Raw genomic sequence first — 25,035 nt, 5'->3', positions numbered from 1 at the left:
CACGATCTGACCCCTGCCAACCCCCAGGCACCCTGGCTAGAACCATCTGGAACCAGGCGACTTCTCCTAGCACTACCAGTCTTTGGCGGGTGTGCGCGTGCACAAGCCACTTCCCTGCCCTGGAACCTCTAGGCCTCGTGTCAAGCACCACGTCTTCCGGGAGCCACACTGGACACCTGCGTATCGACTCCACCAGACCGGAGCCCACTCGTGACCCCCACGCCCACAGCTGCGGCCTGGCGCCCAGCACAGGGCCTGGCACGTCACAAGCCCTCAGGAAACGTCCACAGGGAAGGAGGGGGGAGGGAAGGAAGGAAGCGAGGGAGGGAGGAAGAGAGGGAGGGAGGGAGGGAGGGAGCAGGGAGCAAGGCTGCTAAGAGGCAGCAGCAGGCAATGGAAAGCAGGCAGGCCTTGCTGTCGGACCTGAGTTCACCCCACCGCCTCTCAGGGGAGACCGCAGCTCGTCCCCCTCCCCTCCCCTCTCTTCCCAGCAGGAAGGCTAAGCCCTCCCCAACCCCTTCAGCAAACAATAACCTCCACTCCCCTCCCCTGCCACGGCCCAAGCCGGGCAGACACTCCACTTAGCACGCTCCCAGACCGCTGAGGACAGAGCCAGAGGAGCATCCGCTTAGCACGCTCCCAGACCGCTGAGGACACAGCCAGAGGAGCAGTGGGCGCTGCTTTCCGGCTTCGTTCATTCAGATCGCCTTCCCCGGAGCCTCGCAGAAAAGGGGAGTTCGCACTGCTGCTCACTCGGGGCCCCAGAGCTGCCCACGGCTCCCCGCGGCCCAGCCTGGGTCCCAAAGGCTTCCCGCGGGGCCTGCGTGGGCTCAGAGGCTCTCCCACGTGTGTGGGAGCCCGCTCACCGACGGAGGAAGAGGAATGAGGCAGAGAGGGGACCCATGCCGCACCCTCCGGCTCACACCTGGGGGATACCAGGCGTCCCCCTCTCAGGTGGCTGTGCTGGCCAGGCTGTCCCAGGCCCACAGACACACATCCGAACACGCACGCACTGCCCCTCAGAAACCCTCCTCCTTTAGAAGAGAGCCCGAGAGCTGCACGCTAAGAGCTGAGGGCAGGGCTTCCACAGAGGAAACTCACTGATCCCAGGGCTCTGCCAGGAGCACAGAAATCCACGAGGGGCTCAGCACCTTCCCGCTCAAGTTTCCAGGCCTAAGTCTTCACAAATGTCACTGTCACAGCCGGGGCAGGGCTGCACGGCCCACCCTGACCTCTGGCAAACTCTATCCTTCAGAAATACACGGCTACGCAGCAGAACAGGCTAGAGGGTTTCTCTCCAGACTGAACGCAGGGAGACCCGAAGGAAGCCAACATCCCATCTCCCGGGACATACGGGGCCTGGTGCATGTCCCAAGGTCTCCTTGCTCCAAGCACACTGTCCCCCCACTGGGGACAGGGATGACGCGCTGCGGCTACCACACGCAATCGCTCTGCCAACCGTCTCCTCCTCCTGCAGAGGCGGCTGCGGAAGCTTAGGCTCAGGCACGCCTCGCAGAGCTTTCTGACCCGGGACGGGCTGAGGCCCCGCCCCAGCTGTCTGCTGTCCCGCTCCACGTCTGCCCCCAGGCCAGCTAGGCCAGGCCTGTCAGCGACCACGCCAAAGTGACTCAGGGGAGACCTCACCTGCAGACCTTCAATGACGCCATTTCAATGATGCTTCAAATGCACACACCCCACCCAGCCCACAAGCTCTCCTGCCCTAAGAGCTGAACGCTGAGCCCGCCACTGTCCCAGCTCCCTGCACCCTCAGGGCGTCCCCACCCTCCCCTGTCCCCCACCTAGCCCAGGTCACGTCTTCTCGCATCTGTGTGAGCACACCTCCCAGCTTCCTCTCTGTCCCCGTGCCACTCCTGCCCCAAACAGGAGCCGAATGGTCCTCTCAAGGTGCAAAGCTACCCGTGTCACAGCCGGCAAAGCCCGTCAAGGGCTGTCAACGAAGGCAAGCCCCGCAGCACGGCCAGCGGGACACTCGCCGGTCCTCTGTCTCTCAGGCTGCCCAGCTGGGCCCTGTCCTGTCCTGTGAACTCCCTCCCCTCCCACCCCACAGGCCTTGGACAGAAGCCCTCCGCCACCCTTCAGCTCAGCCCCAGGTGCTGTCCTCAGAGAAGCCGGCCCTGCCACAGCCCGCAGCACCCCTGCCCTGGGTCAGGCCACCAGGAAGTTCCCAAAGCAGCAGACACCTGTCTCCCGGCCCGGCTGCCCCTGCCTACTGTGAGTGTGATGCTCTCGAGAGCAGGTATCTCCCGGGAGGGCAAGGACCACGTGCAGGGCTAGCTGTGCCCAGCACACACCCACCACCCTGGAAGGCCAGGCTCGGCCAGGCCTCCCCAGGTCTGGCACGCATTCTGCCCACGGGTACCCGAGGCAAGTGATGGGACAGACACCAAGGACCCACAGCAAGGGCAGGGACAACCTGTGGCCAAGGAGTCCCATCACAATTAACAGAGACTGACACCACACAGGAGTCCAACTTCCAGCAAAGGCCTCTTGGGCCCTTCCTCAGGCAGAGATTAAGAAAGCACGCTGCACAGCACTGTAAAGCGACCATACTCCAGTAAGAATTAATAAAGAAAAGACGAGACGCTGCCAATAACGCAGGTGGAGCTACTGACCGATGGAAAACAGGCTTCCCGAGAGACGGCCTTGCTCGTTGCAGTGGCGCCAAAGAACCACTCCTTAGACCAAGCTGGTTGGAACGGGGTTTATTTGCTCAGAGGTGGGGCTGATTGTACTAAATTAAGGATGGGGATGGGAATTCCCTGGCGGTCCAGTGGTTAGGACTCTGCACTTTCACTGCCATGGGCCCAGGTTCAATCCCTGGCCGAGGAACTAAGATCCCACAAGCTGTGTGGCGTGGCCAAAATTAGATAAATAAATAGTTAAGGATGAGGAATCACCCCACCTGAGCTCCCTGTCACAGTTCAGCAGTTATTTCCTCCCCTGTAATAAACCACAGCTGTGAGTGGAAAGCTTCCCGGGAGCCCTGTGAGCCCTCGCAGTGATCACGGAACCTGAGGGTGGTCTTGGGGACCCATAAGCACAGAAGGGAGGGCAGTCTCCTGCACCGGCCCCTAACTCTGCAACAGCCATCCAACGAAGCACAAAATGACTTATTAAGGCGCACTCCCCACATGTGAGCGGAGGGCCCTGGGAGCTGCGCTGAGCAGGAGGGGCAGGCTGAGGAACTGGGCACTGAAGGCGCCACAAGCGGAGGAAGGGGCAACGCGCCGGCGTGTTAGCAAACACACGCACAAAGCATGTGCGGAAAAACGCACCAAACCTGTTAACACTGGCTGCCTTCAGGGACGGAGCCAGTGCTGAGAGCGTGTCCTGAGGGCTGAGCCATGTGATAGCGTGGCCGGTTCAGAGAAGCTCCTCCAGAGCCCCCAGATCCGAAACGATAGGTCTGTCTCCAGCACTGCTTCCCAAAGGCCACAGAAGACACCCACTCAGCTTCCCTATCCCGAGGCATCCTCGCATGTAGTACGAGTCTCCATGAACAGAGGTGGCAACAGGGGAAGCTCAAGACACAACCTCCAGGGATAAAGTAAAAGTGCAGTGTGCAAATACAGTGAAAACCCGCCTGTCTGAAGTGGGATGAACCTGATGGCACCTCCCCGCCAAGTCTGACACCTGTTACAAAAACCAGACCGGAGAGCTCCGGAGGGCAAGGCCAGTTCTCCTCCCCCAAGTTCACATGCGCTTCTCACCACCTGCTTCGCCAAATCCATGCAAGGCCCCGGCCTCCTCGGCTGCCCTTGCATGGGGTCTGGCCACACCAGAGCCCAACCCTCCCAGAGGTGAGCTCTGCTCCTGGCGGCCAGGACCTCTGCTCACTTCACTAACAAGACAGCAAATTCCAGGGCACAGGCATGACTGGCTCAGCCACACAAAGAACCTCACCCAAAGCAGGGACGCAGTCCAAGACTGCTTTGGAATTCTCAGTGAACTCCGTTCATCCAAGTTGTCACAGACTCGCACGCACAGACAAGGGGTAGCACCGAAATGGATAAACCAGGAAGTGAGATCCACCCATACCACTGCTGGTCCAGCTACTGCAGTGCTAAGAGTATGTAAGACCCTTCATTTAAAAAAAAGGAAGTACTCAGCTATTTCCAAAAGCTATTTTTTAACATATTGTTACAAAAACTCTTCAGTTAATTAAAAAAAGGTATTTTAATATCCCCAATCTATAAGCCCTATCGATCTATCATCTTTTAAAAATATCCATTTAACTGAAAAAGCCTCCCCGACGCTCCCATTTGAGTTTAACCTTAAAACTCTGCAACACCACAAGGCTGGGGACGTTAAAAACATGCCAGGTGTTCTTGAGCCAATTAAAACGAAGACGCACCCCTTCCCTTGGACACCTACATCCCACCCTTCGTGAGGGCAACAGCAACAGGGAGCCTGAGCCTTAGTCCACTGGCCCGGAGACGGGGGGGGGGGGGGGAGGCGGGCCCAGGCCCTGGTTAGCACACCAGGGAAGGGCAGGAGATGGACCGGATGCCTTCTGCCCAGTGAGTTCTGAAAATCGTCACAAATGTCTGACACGTCAACACTACCTAAAAGGTATAAAACCCTTTCCCCTGGGACTTCCCTGGTGGTGCAGTGGTTAAGAATCCGCCTGCCAAGGCAGGGGACACGGGTTCGATCCCTGGTCCGGGAAGATCCCCCATGCCGCGGAAAACTAAGCCCATGAGTCACAACTAGTGAGCCTGCGCTCTAGAGCCTGTGAGCCACAACTACTGAGCCCGCGTGCCACAACTACTGAAGCCCACGCGCCTAGAGCCCGTGCTCCACAGCAAGAGAAGCCACTGCAATGAGAAGCCTGCGCACCTCAAGGAAGATTAGCCCCCGCTCGCTGCAACTAGAGAAAGCCCGCGCGCAGCAACGAAGACCCAACGCAGCCATAAATTTATTTATTTAAAAAAAAAAACAACCCTTTCCCCTTCACTCCGTCTGAACCTGGGCAACCCAGCGAGGGAGCCCAACATGGTCCTCAGAGATCATCTTGCTCAAGTGCTGGGCTCCCGAGACAGAGGCCAGAAAGCGCAGGGAAAAGCCCCCGAGCCAAGGCCCTGTCCCCTACCATCGGCCCCAGGAGCTGGGAGTCCCAGTAGCAGCGGCCATCTCTGAACGAGCTAAAGGCAGAGACACCCTCTCGGGCGGTGACTCCCAGCCGGTCCCAGGAGCTGGGCTTCCTCTGACGTTCCCAGGGAAATCCAGACAGCAGGCTTTTCAGCCCAAGAGCAGCCTGAAAGCACCCCCACTGCACCTCACCACGGGCTGGACTCCAGGGGCCGTGGCCCGACCCCCCGGCAGCTTTGGGTGCGTGGCCAGCTCCCGGAGGGCAGCTGGCCACCGGCAGGATGGGCCGTGTGGGGCACCCTCCAGGTGGGCCTGGAGACGCAGGGCCGGACCAGCCTCTGCCAGGGCCCGTGGGGAGGGCTGACACGCAGCCGCACTGGATCCCCGGCACCCTTAGGGGCTGGGAAGTCAGGGGAGCGGGAAAGGAGGAAGTTGGCGGCAACTTCTAACAACTTTTATGGGAGAAAGCTCCAAACTGGCACAGAGGCCACACTGCAGTGTAACGACCCTCCTGTGCCTCCCAGGGGCCAGTCACCGAGGTTCTGCCATCTGGTTTCATCCAACACTCCACCCTCCAGCCCAACCTCATGTTTTCTAACCTGTTTTGTGACGGATGTTTTGCCTCACAACTTTACCTGAACTCACCGACAGGATGCTGACAAGTGGGCACACATGTAACCCGGGTCCCCACCTACCCCAGGAGGTCCCGCCAGTCCCTTCCCAACTAACCCCTCAACTAACTTCAGGCAACTGCCAGGCTGGGTTGTTTTGGTCTTTTGTGGGGCCCTTTCTGGCCTTAAGATTAGTTTTGCCTGTTCTAAAACAATTTTTAAAATTTCAGCAGCCTTCTTTCTTCCACTGAGTTCCCCGATGTGTGTGCATCTCAAATGAAGCCCTGTTGATGGAGGACGGTCTGAAAGCGAGTTCTGCCACTGATTAGGTCAGTCCATCGCCCTGGACCCTGAGAGCCCCTCTTGCCCGGATGTCCTTCCCCACAGCGCCCCAGCCTGCACTGCGTTCAGGACAAGCAGAGGCCCAGACACCCCATGCTGTCACAGCTGTCATGAGGCCAGGAGTCACCACAGCGGGGGACACACATGAGGGCGTTCCCTCCAGTCTCAGTGCCAATAACAGCAACACACCAAGTCACGGGGTGGCTCCTACTCCACGGATGCCAGATCGTGAAGAACCTTCCAGGCACTGCCAGAAGGCTCCAGGCCAACTAAGCAGCCACCTGGGACAGGGTGACAGGACCAAGGCAGGCAGCCAGGGCTTCACCTGGGGCGCCTCCCACCCACACCTCCCGTCTGCACCCACCCTCCACGCACACGTGTGTGCACGCGGCCCGTGTGCACACAGGAACACCTCTGTGCTTTTATTAAACCAACGTGAGTTCTCTTTCGAGTTAGAATAAAACCACCACAGAGGAATGAAATGCTCCCCATGTGGTTCTCTCCACAACGGAAAGTGAGGAGGGGAATGATACTTCCCAAGTCTCTCCAGCATCTTCTGCTTCCTGAGTCAGGGTGGAAAAAGAACAGGAAGGAAGTCTGCCAGGAACATCTGCACCCCCTTCTCCCCCGAGCCCCACTTTCCCAGCCCCAGGGTGCACCGTGGTTTGCGCCAAAGCAGCAGCAGGAGGCCCGCAGTGGGCGTCCCGCTCTCTCCTCAGAGCCCCCCCCCCCCGCTCCTGCCAGCCAGCTGAGCTCTCCACCGTCTGACGGCCAAGACCGCCCCCCACCCGGGCCACCCCGCTGCCTAAGCAACAGCCTGCTCTCAAGGCCCAAGGCCTAGACCACGGAGAGCTGGCCACCCCGCATCCCAGACACGCCGGTATCCCCGAGAACACAACACGTAAACACCTTCCATCTGGGCCACCAAAGCAGCGGAGGTCTGGGCCACGTGGTCTTCAACAGAGGAAATGCCCACTGGGGGTACGGCATGCCAGTCGTGGACTGGGGGCCACATCTCCTTGCCACACACTGGAGACAGTCCCCAAGAGAAACGCCCCTGCCACGTGCTCTCAGCGGCCGCCTGCCTGCCGGGCCCTAGAGCACGAACCTGGGCACAGTCGTGGGCGTAGGGCAACTGGGGGAGCAAGGGCCCAGCAACCCGCCCGGAGGAAACCATGCCACAGTCTGCAGACAGGTCGCGACGGCCCCACGAGCCGAGGAGGAGAGCCAGGTCTCCCCTCATGATCCCCCAAGCGTTGTGGGCTGCCCACCCTTCCGGCCCGGGGTGTTTCACTTGTGACTGTCTCAGTAGCCAAAGAGTGAAGGAAGGACGCGTGCGTTTCTTCTTGGACGCCTCAGTCATGGTGCCTTGAAGAGTAAGTCCCCTCTATAGACACAGGCCCAGCGGCAATCCTAGAGGGCTGCCCCCTGCTCTCCCGTCCCCAGCCACAGCCCCACTTCCCTGTGACAGAAAGCTGAGGGTGGGCGGTTAGCACGAGGACCGGCCTGGGCCATGAGAGGGGCCGACACAGCACATGTGGACACACTCAGGAATACAAAGCACTGAAAACCAGAGGTCCAGGTCCCCCAGCTGAGGGCACAGTACGACACACTGAAGGGGACAGAGAGCTCTCCAAGGCCACTGCTGACAAATCCCCCACAGCACCAAACCCTCACGAAGACACAACGGCAGAAGGAGCCACTGACTGGAGCCCTGCCTGGGCTGAGGGTCTCGAAGGAGAGCTACCCACTCGCGCCAGCCGCCGCCCACCATCCTGGGTACACCCAAGGCCGGCCAGGGAAGGAAGAACGAGACATCAGGGCAGCGCCCCGTGGTCCCGCCTCCGCCACACGCAGACTGTGACACGGCGACACCAACCCGTGTGTGGCCGCCCCCACCTCCACCACCACCGGCTCGCCAGCACCACCCTCGCTGGCGCCACCTCGCCCTGCACCCGGGACACTCTCCTCCCGCTTCGCCTCCCTCCTCTCATCCTCAGGACCCCACTCCCACCTGCCAAGGGGTACTTCCCAGGAGACAGAGCTCATCCAAGGCAACAGCCAGAGCCTGTGCGGCGCCCAGGCCGGCACACAGTGGGTCAGGCACACAGTAGGCCTGGGAGCGCTTGCTGGACTGGCCCAGACACCATCCCACAACCACTGGGTGGGGCCTGACAGGAGCCCAGGCAGCGCGTCAGAGCTGCGGTGTGTGCAGCACAGCAGCCTCGGCATTCGGCTCCTGAGACGCTCAAATGAAAACAGAACTTCTGACGGCAGGGCGGCCTGGCCTCTGCGCCAGGACAAGAGCAGAGCATGAGGAAGAGAAGCTGGAGTAACGCCAGGCCGCCGCCCCAACAGCCTGTGCTGAGCTCCTCTCCTGTTCTCCGGTGCAACTCAGCAAAAAGGGCCCTGCTTCACGGGCACGAGAGCCCCCAGCTTGAGCCCCTCACCACTAACAACGGCCAGCCCACCCCCTGAGCCCATCCCTGGCCTCCAGCTGGTCTTGGAGAATCTGAACCATGTCCCCAGGTGGTCAGCCACCCGTGGGAAGGGGGCGCCAGGCCTTGGGAGGAGTGGGGTATGGGCACAGACTGACCCTGGACTCAGGGCACCTGCTCTGCCCTCAAGAGACCCGAGGCGGAGCTCGATGGGACGAGGAGCAGCTCTAGCTTCTGACAAAGTGACAGTGGCCGTGGGAAAGGATGACAGAGCTTGCGACCGTGTGCAGCTAACGCCCAGGTGCCCTGGATGACACTGTTCAGAGGCCTCTCCTCGCAGCCTCAAAGCTGACATTCAAGGGTGTCAGGTGGGGAAGCCCAGGCGTAAATGCCCAATGAAATACCCCTCCACTGTTCCCTGCAGCCACCCAAGATGCTGGCCCTCCAAAGGCCATGGTGACTGCTGGAAATAGCAGGGCAGGCCCTCGGGGGACTGCTCCAGAGGAAGCCGTGCAGCCACCCAGCCCCTTCGTCCCTTCCTGTCCTCTCAGGACACCCCCCACTCTGCCTGGGGACGGGGGACCTGGGCCTCCACAAGGGAGGGGCCTGGTGCATAACGGGACCTCGGCAAGCACCTGCCAAGTCTGAACCGACTGGGACCCCGGAGCTACCTTCTCGTTCTCCCAAATGAGCCCCTGGGAATCCAGCAGAGCCTAATTTGTCTAAATCCTTTTATTATCTGGCTTTAGGTTTTCTTTTTACATGAATTTAAAAAGAGGCACAGAAGTAGAAGAGCCGTATCTACAAAACTGGGAGAAAAGCCCCCAAAAGAGCCAAGCGAGAAGCACAGAAGCACAGACCCGCCTGAGTCCAGGATCCGCTACGCTGAGCGCCCGGCTGCTGCGCGGCCTGGGGAGAGCACATGCAGGGGATGCAGCCCTGGAAGAGTCGGGAAGGGTTTCTTCTGGAAAGCATTTCTCTCTTACGTTCCCTACAATGGTGCAAAGCCCACAGCCCGTGGGCTGCTCTGAGCACGCAGAGTCGGGGGACGGGGCTGTGCCCACTGGGTCTCCGTCAGAGCTTCCCAACCTGCCCAAGCCCAACCAGAACAAAGCAGCTTCTTCTCCCACTGGGGCCAAGCGAGCCTGTCAGAGACGCTGGTCCGTCCACACCTTGCTGCATAAATCCAGCAGGCAGAGACCGGTCCACACTGCTGCCGACTCTGAAACCTCACCGGGGAGCGGGAGACGGGCAGGGGCTGCTCCCCCGAGCCCCGGACTGGACTGTCGCTGAAAGAATGACCGCTGTCAGGAAGCTCTCTGCCACACTTGTTTTCTGGTTCCCACCGGGACACGCTGTGAATAACGCTGGGGCTCTGTCACAGCAGCCAAGCGAGCCAAAGGATGCCCTACCCAAGTCACATCGAACCACAAACGCACCAAACAAAGCCGTCACGATGCCATCACCCACTCACCAAACGTTTATGAAACGCCCACTGGACTTAGGCACGGAGGCTCTAGAGACAGGCCCCGCTCCTAGTTCACGAGACCGAAGCCCGACGCTGACCAGTGCAGAAAACACAACCTCCAAGGCAAAAAGAAGCTGGGGACTCAGCCGCCCACAGTGAGTAAACGCACGGGAACAACTGCTGTAGGCCTCCACGGGGATGTAAGGGGCTGAGATGGGTTCAGAAGTCCCCGGCCTCTGCCTGCGCCCTGTGGGGGAGGAAGCTCATAGCTCTGGGGCTGTTCTCAGGGAGCCTGGCTGGGAGCTGACACCTCACAGAGGCACAGGCCTGAGGGAGAAATCAAATATGTTTCAAGGCCCCCTGCAGACTCCAGGCTCCCTGAGAACAGCCCGTGGGGAATGCACGAGGTGGTGAATGAACCAACAATAAAAAGGATCACAGCCGAGACCAAGGCATCAGCAGGAGGGACCAGAAGGGGCCCCGCTCACGAGCCCCCGGAAGGCCAAAGCCTTCTCCTTCCCCCTCCTCTCGTGTCTGCAAAGAAAACACACCAAGACCAATGAAAACGACCCAGACGCGCGACAGCCCAGCTACCTTCCCAAGCAGCCACAGCGCGGCCTGTATTGATCAACCCAACACCTAGGTAATGAGAAATTGCCAACACAGTCACCAGGGTAACAAGTTGTGTCCAGGGTGGTCAATACGATCTGTTCTCAGGAGGAAGTTAGGCACTCCCCCTCGCCGGCCTCCTAATTGGCCTCAGAAATCAGGGGAAACTAGTCCCCAGGACTCGTCATCTGGCCAGCCGACAAATGCTTTGGGGAAACGTCCAGCATCAGCACTTGTCAGTTCCCAGCTTTCACTCCAGATGATGGGTCAGCAGTGTGCGGGGGGGGGGGGGGGGGGGGGGGCGCAGCTGCCAGGCCTCAGAGCCAGCAAAACCCGCCTGCCTTTCCGTCTCCCCGGTACCAGCGTCCTCTGCAACCCCGCAGGCTCCGTCACACCTGCACTCACAGTGGCAGGTACTGTGCCCTCCCAGCCTGACTGAAACCAGGCCAGCTGCAGGCACAAAGGGATGGGGAAGGAGCCAAGCCACAGTGGCACCCTTGCCACGAGCAAACTGTTTCCTCTATGAAATTAGAGGCCTGGCGACAGGGACTCAACAGGCATCCCATGCCTACTGAATAAGGATCCCGCCAAGAAGGGCTGCTAAGAACTCTTTCTCAAAGCCCAGCCACTGCTCATTTCCTGCCCCCTCACTCTACTGGGACCTGACTTGGAATCTCTGCTAGAACCTCTGAAAGCATGCTGCCTGGAGCGACTGACGACGCTCTCACACTGTGACAGAAAGGTCAAGTACACGTTTTTGGAGGGCAATTTGGTCAAACACATATATCTTTTAGGTAAAAAAAATTCAACTTCTAAGAATTTATCCAACCAAAACAATGCTGCTTATTGGTGGGAAAAAAAAAAAAAAAACCTGGAAATATCCACCAACAGGGGAATGAAGAAATCAGACCCATCCACACCACGAACACTGTATAGATTCTGAAAACAATTCAGTAGGCCCGTCTGGGTTGGTGCAGAAACACTGTCAGAAATTAGGTGGAAGAAAGCAACGCTGCAGAGTACTAGTACAGAATGAGCACTTCTTAGGGGGTGGGTACATAAAGAGCTAGTATGACAAGGAAAAAATTCTTTTTAATTTTTTAAATTTTGTATCTATATGAGACAATAGACGTTCACTAAACTTACCGTGGTAATCATTTCATGATAACGTGTAAGTCCAATCATTACGCTGCAGACCTTAAACTTATACAGTGTTATTGGTTGATTACATCACAATTAAACTGGAAGAAAAAAAGAGCTTGGGGCTTCTTCCCTGGTGGCGCAGTGGTTGAGAGTCCGCCTGCCGATGCAGGGGACGCGGGTTCGTGCCCCGGTCCGGGAAGATCCCACATGCCGCGGAGCGGCTGGGCCCGTGAGCCATGGCCACTGAGCCTGCGTGTCCAGAGCCTGTGCTCCGCAACGGGAGAGGCCCCAACAGTGAGAGGCCCGCGTACCGCACACACACACACACACACACACACACACACACACACACACACACAAAAGAGCTTGTATGTACACACATTTCTAGAAAGATGCCCAGGAATTTATCAGGCATTGCCTAGAAGGACGGACTGGGGGTAAGAGCGGTAGCGCCCTGCTGCCCACCCCTGGGGGCAGCCCTCAATCCTGCTCTGAGAATGGCACCCCCGGGCGTAACTAGAGCACCGCGTGATGGCGCCGGACAGCAGTGACACAGGGCAAGCCCGGAGGAGGTGAGACGGGGAGGACTGAAGACCACCTTCACTTTTCACCTTCCTCCTCTGCAGAGCTTGGGTTTACCATGAAACCACCTGCCCTTCTGCAGCCCACACCTGGCCTCCCCTGGTGACACTCCCGCAGCACTTGCCCCAAGCCCCCAAGATCCAGGAACACTGAAAAAGCCTGGGCTGGTCCCAGCTGCCCATGGGCCTTTGACAAGCTCAAGAAATGGGTTCCTTCCCAAAATGAAGGCTTTAAAAAGCATCCCCATCCACTCCTGACTTCAGTCCAGGCCACCTCCTAGGCCTTCTCCTTCCCCTCACAGCTGTCAGGAGCACCGATTACTCATCATCCTCGGACCAGCTTGACTGAAGCGTGACATACATACAACTGTGTAGCTGCTGCCGTGACAGTCACAGGTGAGGGTCCCCCAGGTCCCCAATCATATCCCAACCCAAGACTTAAGGAGCCACTCACCCTCCTTCTGTCACAGGTCAGTTTTGCCTTTTTTAAAATTTCAAGTAAATGGCATCATGCAGTGTGAACTGAATGAGTTGCCTTCCTTTGCTCAGTGAGAGATTCACGTTTCTGCACACAGCACCTGTCTCCTGTTTCTTGCTCAGTGATGTTCCGTTCACGTGATGGACACCTGACTTGGTTCCCGGTTTGGGCTACTATGAATAAAGCTGCTGTGAACGCTCACACACGAGTCTCTGGGAGGCCACACGTCTTCGTTTCTCTTGGGTCAGTAACCAGGAGTGGAACTGCCGGGTGGTATCGCCCGCATACAGCAAGCTGCCCCGCGGTGGCCCAAGCAGCTGTGCTGTGTCCCACGGTACCACCAGCGCGTGAGACCTCCAGCTGCTCCACATCTTCACCAGGCGAGAGCAGTATTTCACCGTGACCTTACTCTGTACTCCTCGTTCTGTTTTTAATTAATTATTTGGCTGCGCCAGGTCTTAGTTGCTGCACGCAGGATCCCTGACCAGGGCTTTTTTTTTTTTTTTTTTTTTTTTTTGCGGTACGCGGGCCTCTCACTGTCGTGGCCTCTCCCATTGCTGAGCAACAGGCTCTGGACACGCAGGCTCAGCGGCCATGGCTCACGGGCCCAGCCGCTCCGCAGCAAATGGGATCCTCCCGGACGGGGCACGAACCCACGTCCCCTGCATCGGCAGGCGGACTCTCAGCCACTGCACCCCCAGGGAAGCCCCCCTATACTCCTCTTGTGACTAATGACACCGAGCATTTTTCATGTCCTTTTTCATCACTCATATCTTTTCAAAGTTATCTGTTCAAAGTCTTTCACCCATTTTTTAAATTTGGTCATCTTATCAATTTGGAGGAATATTTTCTGTACTGTGGATAAAAGTCCTCAGTCAGACACACATGTTGCAAATATTTTCTCCTAGTCTATGTTTTGCCTTATTTTTCTCTTAACTGTGTCTTTTGAAAGCAAAAGTTTCTAATTTTGAAGTCTAACTTACCAATTTTTTTCATCTATGGTTCATGCTTTTTGTGTCCTAAGAACTCTTTGCCAAACCCAAGCAAAGCTTCCAGAAGTTTGTTTTTACGTTTAAGTCCATGCCCCACTGAACTGATTTTGTGGACAGTATGAGGTCTCTATTTGTACAGATTCCCTGCTGTTTCAGCACCATTTGTTGAAAGACTCTCTCCCATTGAATTATCTTGTCACCTTTGACAAAAATCAATTGACTCTACACTCTTAGATTATTCCTGAACTTTCTATTCTGCCCTATTGATTTACATGCCTATCCTTACACCATGACCACCCTGTCTTGATTAATGCCGTTCACAGTGTGCCTGCAACCAGCTGCTGGAAGCTCTCTAGCTCATTCTTCTTCCAAACTCTGACAGCTGTCTTAGGTCCCTTCCATTTCTATAGAGATTTTAGAATCAGTTTGTCAATTTCGCCCCAAAAATCCTCCTGGGACTCTGATAGGGATTGTGTTGAATCTATGAATTGTCTTAACAACACTGAGTACTCCAATCCATGAACACGGTCTCTCTCTCCAGTTACTTACGTTGTTACCAGGTTACCCTTAATTTCTCTCAGCAACTTCTTACTGTTTCCAGTGTATGGGTCCCATACACATATTTTGTTAAATTTATTCCCAGGTACTTCACAGACACATCACAGGGTGTCCCTCTTCAGTACCTTCAAATCATCCCGACACACCACGCTACCGAGGAATGAGGTTCAGCGAGTCACAGCCCTCCGCACCACTGCCCACTCCCTCAGTCCAACCCTCAAGACCCTGGGACAAGAACGTCCGGACACCAGACGCAGCCACCCTCCTCCCCACACCAGCACCTACAAGTGCACAGGCCCCACCTCACCCATGCAGGGCATTCCCTCGCACCCTCAAAGTCCTGATGTCAACCCGCCCCTGACTCACATGACCCACGTGCTGCAGACAGGGGATCAGATGACGTCAAGGGTGGACAAGCTCGTCTGGCAGATGAGGACACTCGGCCCAGCAGGTTCCCTATAGGTTTGCACTGGCTGACCCACCAGCCAAGTCACCCCCACCGCCCTGTTATCCCTAGGTCCTCACGATTTAAGAAATCCCAAACTAGGAAGAGGGTGACCACCGTGGTGCCACGTGGACCCTTCTCTGTCCCTAACCTCTGCAAGACCGCAGAGCCCTCTACAGGCCCCAAGGTAGCAGGGAGCCGCCGTCACCAAGGGGGGGCGGTGCCACCTGGTGGCGGCAGCTCTCAGAAAACCACAGAGACGCTGGACGGCGGCCAGAGCCTGGGGTCATGACAGGCCCCAAATGAGCAAAATTACAGCAACGCCCTGACCGAAACACCCAACAAGGCTTCCCTGGTGGCGCAGTGGTTAAGAACCCGCCTGCCAATGCAGGGGACCCAGGTTCAAGCCCTGGTCCGGGAAGATCCCACATGCCATGGAGCCCGCGAGCCACAACTACTGAGCCCGTGCGCCTAGAGCCCGTGCTCCGCAACAAAAGAAGCCACCGCAATGTGAAGCCCGCGCACCGCCACAAAGAGTAGCCCCCGCTCAGCACAACTAGAGAAAGCCCACACACAGCAACGAAGACCCAACATAGCCTAAACAAATAGATAAAAATAAATTAAAATATATATACATTAAAAAAGACACAACAGACTCCTGCCTGCCAGGCCAGGCCAAAACACCCTCCCAGCCCCTTGAACCTCTAACGCCAGGGCAACTGCTGGACTCCAACTTCTGCTGTCCGCTGAGGCTGGCTGATCACACTTTGGGGAAGGGGTCCCTGGACTAGCACGCAAAATCTCACGTCCACACGCACCCACTCGCAAACCTGTGTTTTTGTGGGGAGAAAGTACGACTTTCGTCAGATTTTCAGAGATTCGTGACCCCATGGTGAGAAACTAACGTTCCAGAAGACTCTTCCATTTACAGATGTGGAAACGGGTGTAAAAGAGACCCCACAACACACAGGGGCTAAGCTGGGGTCAGACACATGTGCAGCCACAGTTTAACAGGGTCTGAGATGGCCCCAGTCACTACCGCTGCACTGAACACTGCGAGAGTGACAAAGGGTGTCCTTCAGCTCCTGGCGGAGCCCACCTCCGCCCACCAGGCAGGGACCCCCAGACAACGTCACCTTGGAACAGTGCACGTCTCTTCCTCCCACGCCCACCCCTTTGCAGGGACCCCACACTGCAGCAACGGGCCCCCAGCCTCTCCCTGTGTCCGAGAACCCTATGCCCATTTCCCACCCCCATACTCAATTTCAAGAGACGTGGGCTCCACCAATTTACCCTCCCTGCTCAGAAACCGCTAATGATGGCCCAAAACCCGGCAACAGAGAGCCAAACCCCTCATGCTATTTGTGGTCACACCAAGACTCAAGTCCAGCGCTGGACAGGCGGACTCAATGGGCCTGACCTCAGCCCAGGCGTCTGCACGTGCACCAAACTCCCCAGGTGATCCAGCTGATGGGCCACACTTACACCGCAAGCCTGTGACCCTCCAACCGGCACTCGACACACGTACCCGCGTAAGCAGGGCAGGAGTTGCCGGAGGTGAGGGCCCGCCCCAAACGCCCTAGTAGGGACAGGAAAGGGCGGAAGAGCTAAGGTTTCCGAGGGGCCCCCAGAAGCGGCCCAGGCACAACCGCCACAAAGCACATGAAAAGAAGGCTTCTCTTTACAGGGGCTCCCACCAGGAACCCCAGGAGACGAGGACAGCCAGCCACACCTCACTGCTCTGCAGTGTGCACGGCACCCAGCGCACAGGCGCATCTAACCTCCACCAACACAGCGAGGCAAGCCCTGCGGCCCTGCCCAAGGGCAAGGGACTGGCCTGGAGCAGTGCGAAGACTCGAAGAGGGGCGCCCTGACAGGCGGGAGAGCGGGACACGACTCCAGCCTTCGCGAACCACCTGCTTTCCCTACAGGGAAACGCGTGCCCCCCTTTCCTGCTGACCCCGAGCTGCCAGCAGGCGTGGGCAGCCCCCACCTCCGCCAGCGCTCCAAACCACCCCTTCCTCCCGCCTCCAGGGCCTGGTCACTAAGGGCAGGCAGGGTAAACACACAACACGCGTAAGCACGGGACCAGCCCAGAAGCCCGCGGGCATAGGCCCCAACCATGTGCCAGCCGCTGGGAGGTGGGCGGCAGTGGTCAGGTTTGGAAGCGGGACCAAAAGGTCTCAAGGAGCAGCTGCACCTTCCATCGTGTCCAGCACACTGACCCTTGCGCCATTCTGGCCAGAGACGGCAGCCGGCTGCGCGCCGGCCCTGCTGCCCTGACTGAGGCATTCAAACACTCCAGCAGCCGGTGCCACCCGGCGCGAGAGGGCCTCCGATCTCCCACACAAGAGAAAAGTCATGGAGCGTTCTCTTCTGACGTGAGCCTTCCTGGGAGTGGGAGGGAAGCTTCCCCACGAGTTCATCAGCCCAGAGAAAAGGAGGAAACACAAAACATCTAGGCCTCGCTGGGGCCAGCCCTACATGACCCTGGGTTCCGCAGGTGGAGTTCAGGAGGGAACAGCCTACTCTGTCCTCTGAGACTTAGTGATAGCGAGGCAGAAGGAAAACGAAGGGGCATCTTCAAGTGACAGACAGCTGGAGTCCATGGTGCGATGGAGCTGGTGCAGATCCCAGAGGAGCAGTCAGAGGCTGTGATTACAGGACGGCCCTTTGCGGAGGGCTCTCTATCTAGGCCCAGCTTCCGAGAGCAGCAGGACAGACCCCCGAGAGGACACAGGCTTCAAGTCGCACAAGCAGACAAACAGGAGGCTCTCTAAACCCACAGGCCCCAGGCGCCAGGACTAAGCCTGAAGGACCAATCTCCCACCCCCACCCCCAGAGCGGAGCAGTGGGCAGTCGGTCTGCAGGCGGACCGGGCAGGGAAGGGACCTGGGGGCTAAGGGCCAGCGGTGGAGCGACACTGGAGAAAGGGGCAGTGGCCCCAGAAGGACAGGCAGCAGGACAGATGGAATCGGGAGCAGGGAGCGGTGGGAAGATGCCCGTCTGAGAACCAGGCCCGCTCGGCCATCCAGCAGCCCCGCCTGCCATTCACCTGCTGGCATTAGCTCAACAGACAAGCTGAGGCTGCTGCCAGGGCCTGATGGGAAACAATCCTCCATCACCCTGTGTTCCTTTTTTGCCCCTGAAGACTCAGTTTATCTCTACTCGTTACAACCACCTAAAAGAAATGACTTCCCTCAAAAGCAACTACTTCCTCAGTATAAACAAAAAAGAGCCCTTCAAGAAAACCCAACAATGCAGGGCCCACACCTGCCAGCGCTCTGTCGAGAATGTCCCGTCCTCGGCGGGGAGAGTCCCTACTTCCATCTCCTTAAACCTAAGCAGCCGCAGGCAGGGCCTCTGCTGGAGGGAACCGGGCTGGCAGGGCCCATTCTGCCATCCGTGCGGGGAAAAGGTGGGGACCCTGTGGCCCAGGCACCGTCCGCCTACCTGATGCTCAAGCCCGTGGTCTGGTCCAGCCTCTCCCAGCTCTGCAGTTTCGTCAGCAGCCTCTGAAAAGACACGGAAGTAGAGCCCTTAGAGCGCTGTGCCCGTCATCTCCGTGCAAGCGCCAGGCCCTCCCACCTCCTCCACACACGCACCTCGACCCCTAGCACGGCAGCACCACACAAAACCGACGACATCACCTCCCTGATCCTCCGGAACGGCCCGCCCTGATCGCTGAGCTAAAACGCAGAAACGCGCTCATCCGCTCCAAAGCAGACAGGTTGCTTCCCAACCGCTGAAGCTACACTGCGTGCTTAACATCTCATTCATTCCTGGCTCCATAACTTCAAGATTCCCAGCAGGCCAGAAGGACTGCGGGCTGGGGAAAGGGGTCGGGAGCAGACAGCCTCCTGGACGGTCCTGCGATAACCACCAGGGGGGCAGACGCTGCCCACGGCCTTGTCGCCCATCCTCCGGGTGCTCCTCAGGATGCCAAGCCCCAGGGCAGACAGACTTGGGCCGAGAGCCAAACCCCACCCCCCAACACACGCACGCGCGTTGGGCTGGGCCCCTGTGGCCGCTGGGAAGAACAGGGGGCAGCAGCGGTGTCCCCACCCGGCCCGCATCCCGGGCCTCCCGCCCTTGTATTCTCACAGCCGCTCCACTGACCCACATCCCACATCGGAGTCTTGCTACCTTCCTAGACCGCGTGCCTTTGTCTGGCCTCCCACTCCTTCCGGGGGCCAAGCCCAGCGCTGTTCAGTGCGCTCATTCAGCCACTCAAGTACTTCCTGACCCCTATCGTGTGCCGGGCACAAGACTGGTTAATAAATCTATTACTACAGCTGACGCTGAGTCAGTGTTTACCACTGTTTAAGCACGTTACACTACCTCATTTAATCCTCACAACCCTGTAGGGAGACACTCGTTCCTCGTTACACAGGTGGACAGAGAGGTTAAGTGATTTGCCGGGGTCACACCGCCAGCGGGCACGCGACAGCAGGGCTGGAACCCAGGCAGTGTGATTCTACATGCAGAATCTTAACCAACTTCAAAACAAACTACGTCCAGAGAAAAGCTGCTGGACTCCGGAACTGTCTTTTCGGGCTAAGTGCCCACGTAAGCCGACGCCTGAACGGGATTTGTGCTCCAGACCCACGATGCCTCAGCTGGCAGTGAACCCACTGGGGGGCGCAGCTGACGAGCACTCTGACCAGACTGCAAGCTACGGGAAGTGGTGACATGGTTTACGCCGGGCAAACCAGAAAGGAAGGTGACTGAAGGTGACCACGGGGAAGCAGTGTGGAAGGACAGAAGGACGCCGGGCCTGGAGCCGGGAGGCCTTCGTGCTGGTCTGCTCAGCAAGCGAACAAGGATGCTTTCGGCACTGACGTCCACGGCCATCTCTACAACAACCCACAAAATGTCCCCATGAGTCCCAGCAGTAGCCACAGGGAAAGGAAACTCAGCATAGGTGTCTGTTCACATCCATGGGTGGGAACAACGTGCTCCAGGTACCACAGCCACCTCCTCTCTCTGACTCAGCATCAGAGCTCCTGAAACAAACTACTACGAGCTCAGTGGCTGAGAATAATACACATTTACTGTCTCACAGCTCCGTAGGTCAGAAGCCCAGCAAGGGCCTCACTGTGCCAGGTCAAGGGGTCGCAGGGCCACACTCCTCCTGGATGCCCTGGGGAAGAACCTGTTTCCTCGTCCGTTCCAGCCTCTAGAGGTGCCCACGTTCCCTGGCTCACAGCGCCTTCCTCCATTCATCGCCACCAAGAGCAGCAGCAAGTCCTCCTCACCTCACATGGCTCTGACCTCCAACCCCCTCCGGCCCCTGTCAGGACCTGTGAGCACAGCGGCCCAGCTGGGGCCCACCAGGAGCCCCAGGGGAGCCTCCCTACCACAGCTAGGGGTCAGCACCCTTCGATCCCCTTTGCCCACAGTTCTGGGGAGCAGGATGGCGCTGTCTTTAGCAGTCACTATTCTGCCCACCATACTAGCCCAGCGGCTGCCACATTTTAGCTGAACAGCTGGAATGTAGGACTAAAACACCCAGGGTCTCCCCTAGCCAGCCACAGGACACCCACGGGGACCAGCTCACCTCCTTCTCCAGCTCCAGGTCGACCAGGGTTTCCTGCATCTTCTCCTGCCGCCCCAGCCTCCGCTGCAGCCCCTCCAGCTCCTCCCGGAGCAGCCCGTTGGTGTCCCGCATCTCCCTGGCAGGGCCAGAAGCACAGTCACTCAAACAGCCGCACCGCCAGGGACGGTGCAGGAGCCCCTGGAGCAGGGGCTGCACCCAAGGAGGCTGCAAACATTTTGCACACGCGCGCACACACCGCCACCAAGCCCCCCCGGGCCCCTCACCGCAGGCAGGCGTTCTCCTCCCGCAGCTGCCGCAGCTCCCTCTCCACCGTGGGCAGCCGCGCCAGCTCAGACCTCATATTCTTCACGATTGCAGCGTCCTGCTCCTGCAGGGTCAGCTTCTGCTCCAAATCCTGATCGAGGCCGGAGACAGAGGGGAGAGTGTCATGAGCGCCTAACTGTCCCAGATCCATGGCAACTTCCACGGCCCTGGCCCCCGCCTCTGGGCAGGCTGCGCCGGCTGTGCCTCTGCACAGTGTCCTCAGGGGACACTCCCAGGGTAGCCCCACGCGCCACGTGCCGTGCCGCCTGCAGGGCAGGAGCCCGTCACACGTCCGGCACAGGGACACGCGGCGAATGCTCCATGAATCGACACCCACCCTCCCACGCTGGCTCTGCTTGCCACTCCCGTGGCACAGGGTCCTGACTGAGTCCTCGTACGGTGAGGACAGCCTGTCCATTACGACATGTAGTCCCCGGGAACACACGGAGACACCGGGGAGACTCAGTGACGAGTCACAGAACAACAAGCACTAAGGGGCCCAGCTCTGGGCCAGGTACTGGGTCAAGCAGCGGGGACACCATGACACAGAGGACAGATGAGGTCTCTGCAGGGAAGAGCGTACAAAAGACAGACATCAGGCCGTGCAGGCAAGTCACTACTGAGAAGCGGGCCAAGGACTCAGATGGGCTGACGGGGCAGGGGAGACGTAACGGGTCGTGTGAAGCAGTGAGGGCCAGGGAGGAGAGACGGACGAGCCGCAGAGGACAGCACGTGAAGACCAGAGGCGAAAGCGAGCCGGGAGGTCTGGAAGCTGACACGATGGAGCTGGGGGTACACGGAGCCAGAGCACGGGAGCGGGGCCCGGTGCGCGGACGTGGCTCTACGGGCGGCGGCAGCCATCACGGCTCCCCGGCCGCGTCCTCCCACAGAGCGGCAGCACGGCCTGAACCAGAGTCACGCCGACCTGGCTCTGGGACCCAGCTGAGTCCTGCACTAGCTGTGCGACGTCGGGCAGGCTGCTGTTCACCCTCTCCAGTCCTGTTCTATCATCTGCACAGCAGCCCGTGGTACTTGAAGTTATCACACGTTTACTTCTTACTCTATGTGTTTGACTCTGATCTTCATCCAAAAGCATACGAGCTTCCCGGGAGCAGAAATACGCGCCCCGGCATCCAGCACAGCGCCCGGCACATAAGGAGACAACCGACACGTGAACAGCTACAGTGGACACGGCAGCTAACCGCCACTAGAGGCCACTGAGTACGCCCCCAGCTCTGAAACAGCCACGGGTCATAGGGGGCCGGGCCCGGCGCTGTGACATCTCCCAGGCACAGCCCAGGGACTGAAACGGAGCAACTCACCTTAATCCTCTGCTCTTGGTCCACCCGTGCTTCTTGGCTGGCCTGGAGCTCCTGAACCTTCTGGTTAGCTTCCTGCCATTTCCTATTAAGAAAAAAGTACACCATGTGCAGAAACAGGCATGTGGTAAAGCCAGCACCTGCCCGCACTCTAAAAGCTCTCCAGCACAGACACACTCACTCATACACGCGTGCAAGCACACTCCTGCACGCTCCCTGCAAGGACGCCTCAGGGTCCAGGGCCCAGCCCCTGCTGCTGGCTCTGTGGCCTGAGTCGCAGGGCACGTGGGTAAGTCCAGACCACCTGCGAGTCCTCTCCCCTCCCCACACCTCTCACAATAGGAGCTTCTGCTGGCCCTGGAACAGCCAAAGCCAAGGACCCGCTCAGGACCGGCCCACCCCCCCCAACCCTGCCCCATTCCACCGAGTGGTCAGAACTCCCCTAAGACAACACCTGCTAAGGCAGAGGCCACGAGCTTTGGGAGAGCGCTGTCTTCCACCTGCATCTCCTGGCGAGCTCCTCCATCCTGCCATGCCTTTGCTCAGAGGGTTCCCTCCCCAGGAACGTCCTTTCCCACCCACGTCCCCCCTGCCCCAGGGCATGTCCTACGCACGCTCAAACCCAACATCTTCTCTGAAAGCTCCCTCCAGGAAGGCATCCCACTCCCAAAGGAGGAAAGAAATGACTGTTCCCGCTTCTTATTCTTGGAACATTTGAAACACTGCTCTGTTCTAGCACTAAAAGGTCCTGGCTTCAAAGGCCTCAGTGTGTCCCAACAGCCTGTGGATGGGAGGCCAGCACACGAAGGGCACTCGTGGAACCTCAGAGCTTCAATGCACATGACGATCGTGAACGCTGGGCGCTCACGCCACAGAGGGCATACGCAGGAGAGCAAGCCTGGGTCTGGCACATGGTTAACGAGTGGACGCCCAGCTCGGCACGCAGCCCAGCAGGCTTCGGGCCAACTGCACCCAGGTGGACAGCTGGCCAGGCTTACCTGGCAAAGGGGCGGGGACCCCTGCCCTGAAGGGGGCGGACCTGCCCGCCTCCACGCTCACCTGTGCTGCAGCTCCAGCTGCTCCTTCAGCTCCTGCCTCTCAGACTCCAGGCGTTTCACCTGCATCTCCTGGTTCATCACGCTCCACTGCAGGTCCGAGAGCCTCCCCTTCAGCACACTGACGGTCTGAAAGCGAGACAGACAAGAGCCGGTCCCCTCCCGTCCCGCTCTGGAGGGCGAGGACAGAGCCATCTCCTCCTTTGGAACACATGACCGCCCCTCAACCCCACCTGAGCCCCGCCTCGGTGACCCGTGGCCTCTGGAGTGAGAACGCTGCCGGCCAAGGCGGGCCCGGGCCTCACGCCTGGCGGCCTCCACACCCACACCCCACGTCACCCCTTCCCAGCCGGCGTGTGCACAGCCCCCCAGTCCGTGGCGGCCCACACCCACTCTGTCCTCAGCCCAGAATCCCTCCTCTAACCACCCCACCCCAGCACCGTGCCCCCCGCCCAGCTGTGCAGGAGACGCTACACGGGGACACGCCGGGCACCCGCCAAGCAGTCAGAAGTGGGCGCCGAGGCTCCTCAGCATGACGCCACGAGAGCCACACGCAGCGAACGGGAGCTGCACGAGTGCCGCGGAGGCCAGAAGGGGTCATGGGGGAAGGCACAGGGAGGCCTCCAGGACAGCGAGTCCGCTAGACGGACACTGGGGCGGAACCGCGGTCCTCAGCTCGGACCACACCCTCCCCAGACAACCTTCTGGTGAGGGGACCCCACTTGTGGCTTTCCTGGGGCAAGAGAGCACGCCTCCAACAGGAAAAGCCAGCCCACTCAAGGGCGTCACTCTAAGTTAACAAGTGGAAACATCGCCCCATCAGCCTCTGAGAGTCAGACATCAACCTACAAGCTGAGGGCAAGAGGACGGCCTGGCAAACTCACCACAGTGAGCAACCCTCACACGGGGCACCGTCTGCAAACACGGAGGCCACAGCAGGCCCCCCAGGGAGGCTGATGGGGGGGTGGGTCTGTGTCCTACCCTCTCATCGACCTGCATGGTTTCCTTTATTATAACAGTGACTCTCAATCCGGGACCCAAAGAAGAATGAAGATACTTAAGATTTATTTAACAATGAACATATCCTTTGAGGATTCTTCCTGAACTAAATAAAGGTACAGGCGCTGTGCTGAATCCAGGAGCCAGACAGCCCACCGCCTGGAAGACAAAGCTGCGCGAAAGCCAGGCCACCACCAGGATGACCTCAGAGAGCACGAGCATCTAGGCCAGGCACCGCGACAAGAGAACACAGCTGTGCGGGCGGGAGGTTTACAAACCTAGACTCGGAACCAAGGACACCTTCTCCACGGGGTGAAAAGGGAGATGAGCAACGTCGGGGTCTCCGTCCCAAACCGCCACAACCCTTGCCACGCCAGGCCCCACAGGCATCTGCTCTGCAACTTCTGTGCCAAGGGTGCCCCCCAAATTGCTCCTCACTGAGCCATGTGCAGGACATGCCCACCCCCGTCCTCCAGAGAAGCCTGCGAGAGAGCACAAGCAGGCACACACCCAAGGCGGGAGGAGGACTTGTCTTACGGCCGCTCCTGCCAACATCCACGTCAGAAGACAGATGTAGGAACAAGCGTAACATGCTCTCCAGCGCGGCCAAGGCAGAGATAACCTGGCGCTGCTCCGAAGAGCCACCAGGGAGAGAAGACCACGCAGACACAGAACCCCGGTGATCCCGTGGCCCCCGACTCCCCCCCCGGCAGCGTCTCATCTTCCTCCTCGCAGCGCCTGTGATCCTGAGCAGCACAGCAAAGACACAGGGAAGGTCAGAGGAGTCCAATTTCCACAAGCATCAATGTCTGGGTTCTGTCTCTAAAGCTTACACAACCTTCGGTTGGTAGAGACCATAAGGACTACGGTTGATCTATGCTCTGGTTCCAGACATATTCTCAGATGCTAACAAACCTTATTAATAATCAAAGAAATGCAAATCCAGAGGCACATCTCCGGGGGCGGGGGCAGGGGGGGCAGAATCACAAGTATTTCCAGAAAACACCATTATCCGTGACAGG

The 25,035-nt window shown here is 58.7% G+C and overlaps 2 protein-coding genes across 10 annotated transcripts in view; one reads left to right on the top strand and one right to left on the bottom strand.

Annotated features, from left to right (window-relative positions):
- Positions 1–25,035, top strand: part of NUDT1 (nudix hydrolase 1) — a 154,636-nt gene that overhangs the window by 106,491 nt on the left and 23,110 nt on the right. The gene's annotated exons all lie outside the window — the stretch shown is intronic.
- Positions 1–25,035, bottom strand: part of MAD1L1 (mitotic arrest deficient 1 like 1) — a 316,733-nt gene that overhangs the window by 281,552 nt on the left and 10,146 nt on the right. For 7 of the 9 annotated variants that reach the window (XR_004482842.2, XR_007472361.1, XR_004482844.2 and 4 more), the window contains exons 5-9: positions 23,019–23,143; positions 21,963–22,044; positions 20,601–20,731; positions 20,338–20,452; positions 18,231–18,292 (exon numbers count right to left, since the gene is read on the bottom strand). Coding sequence is in view for 5 of the 9 variants with exons in the window: in XM_004268980.4 (XP_004269028.1) it covers positions 18,231–18,292; positions 20,338–20,452; positions 20,601–20,731; positions 21,963–22,044; positions 23,019–23,143 (515 nt within the window). In the remaining 4 variants the exon portion in view is untranslated. Of the gene's footprint in view, positions 1–18,230; positions 18,293–20,337; positions 20,453–20,600; positions 20,732–21,962; positions 22,045–22,413; positions 22,983–23,018; positions 23,144–25,035 lie in introns of those variants that run through there. The other 2 variants (XM_033426708.2, XM_049699975.1) reach the window with 2 other exon arrangements.

Source organism: Orcinus orca, chromosome 16 (assembly GCF_937001465.1).
Source record: "Orcinus orca chromosome 16, mOrcOrc1.1, whole genome shotgun sequence".
NCBI classification, from domain to species: Eukaryota; Metazoa; Chordata; class Mammalia; order Artiodactyla; family Delphinidae; genus Orcinus; species Orcinus orca.
The sequence above is the reverse complement of the archived record's forward strand: the minus strand, read 5'-3'. Positions and strand labels throughout refer to the sequence as shown.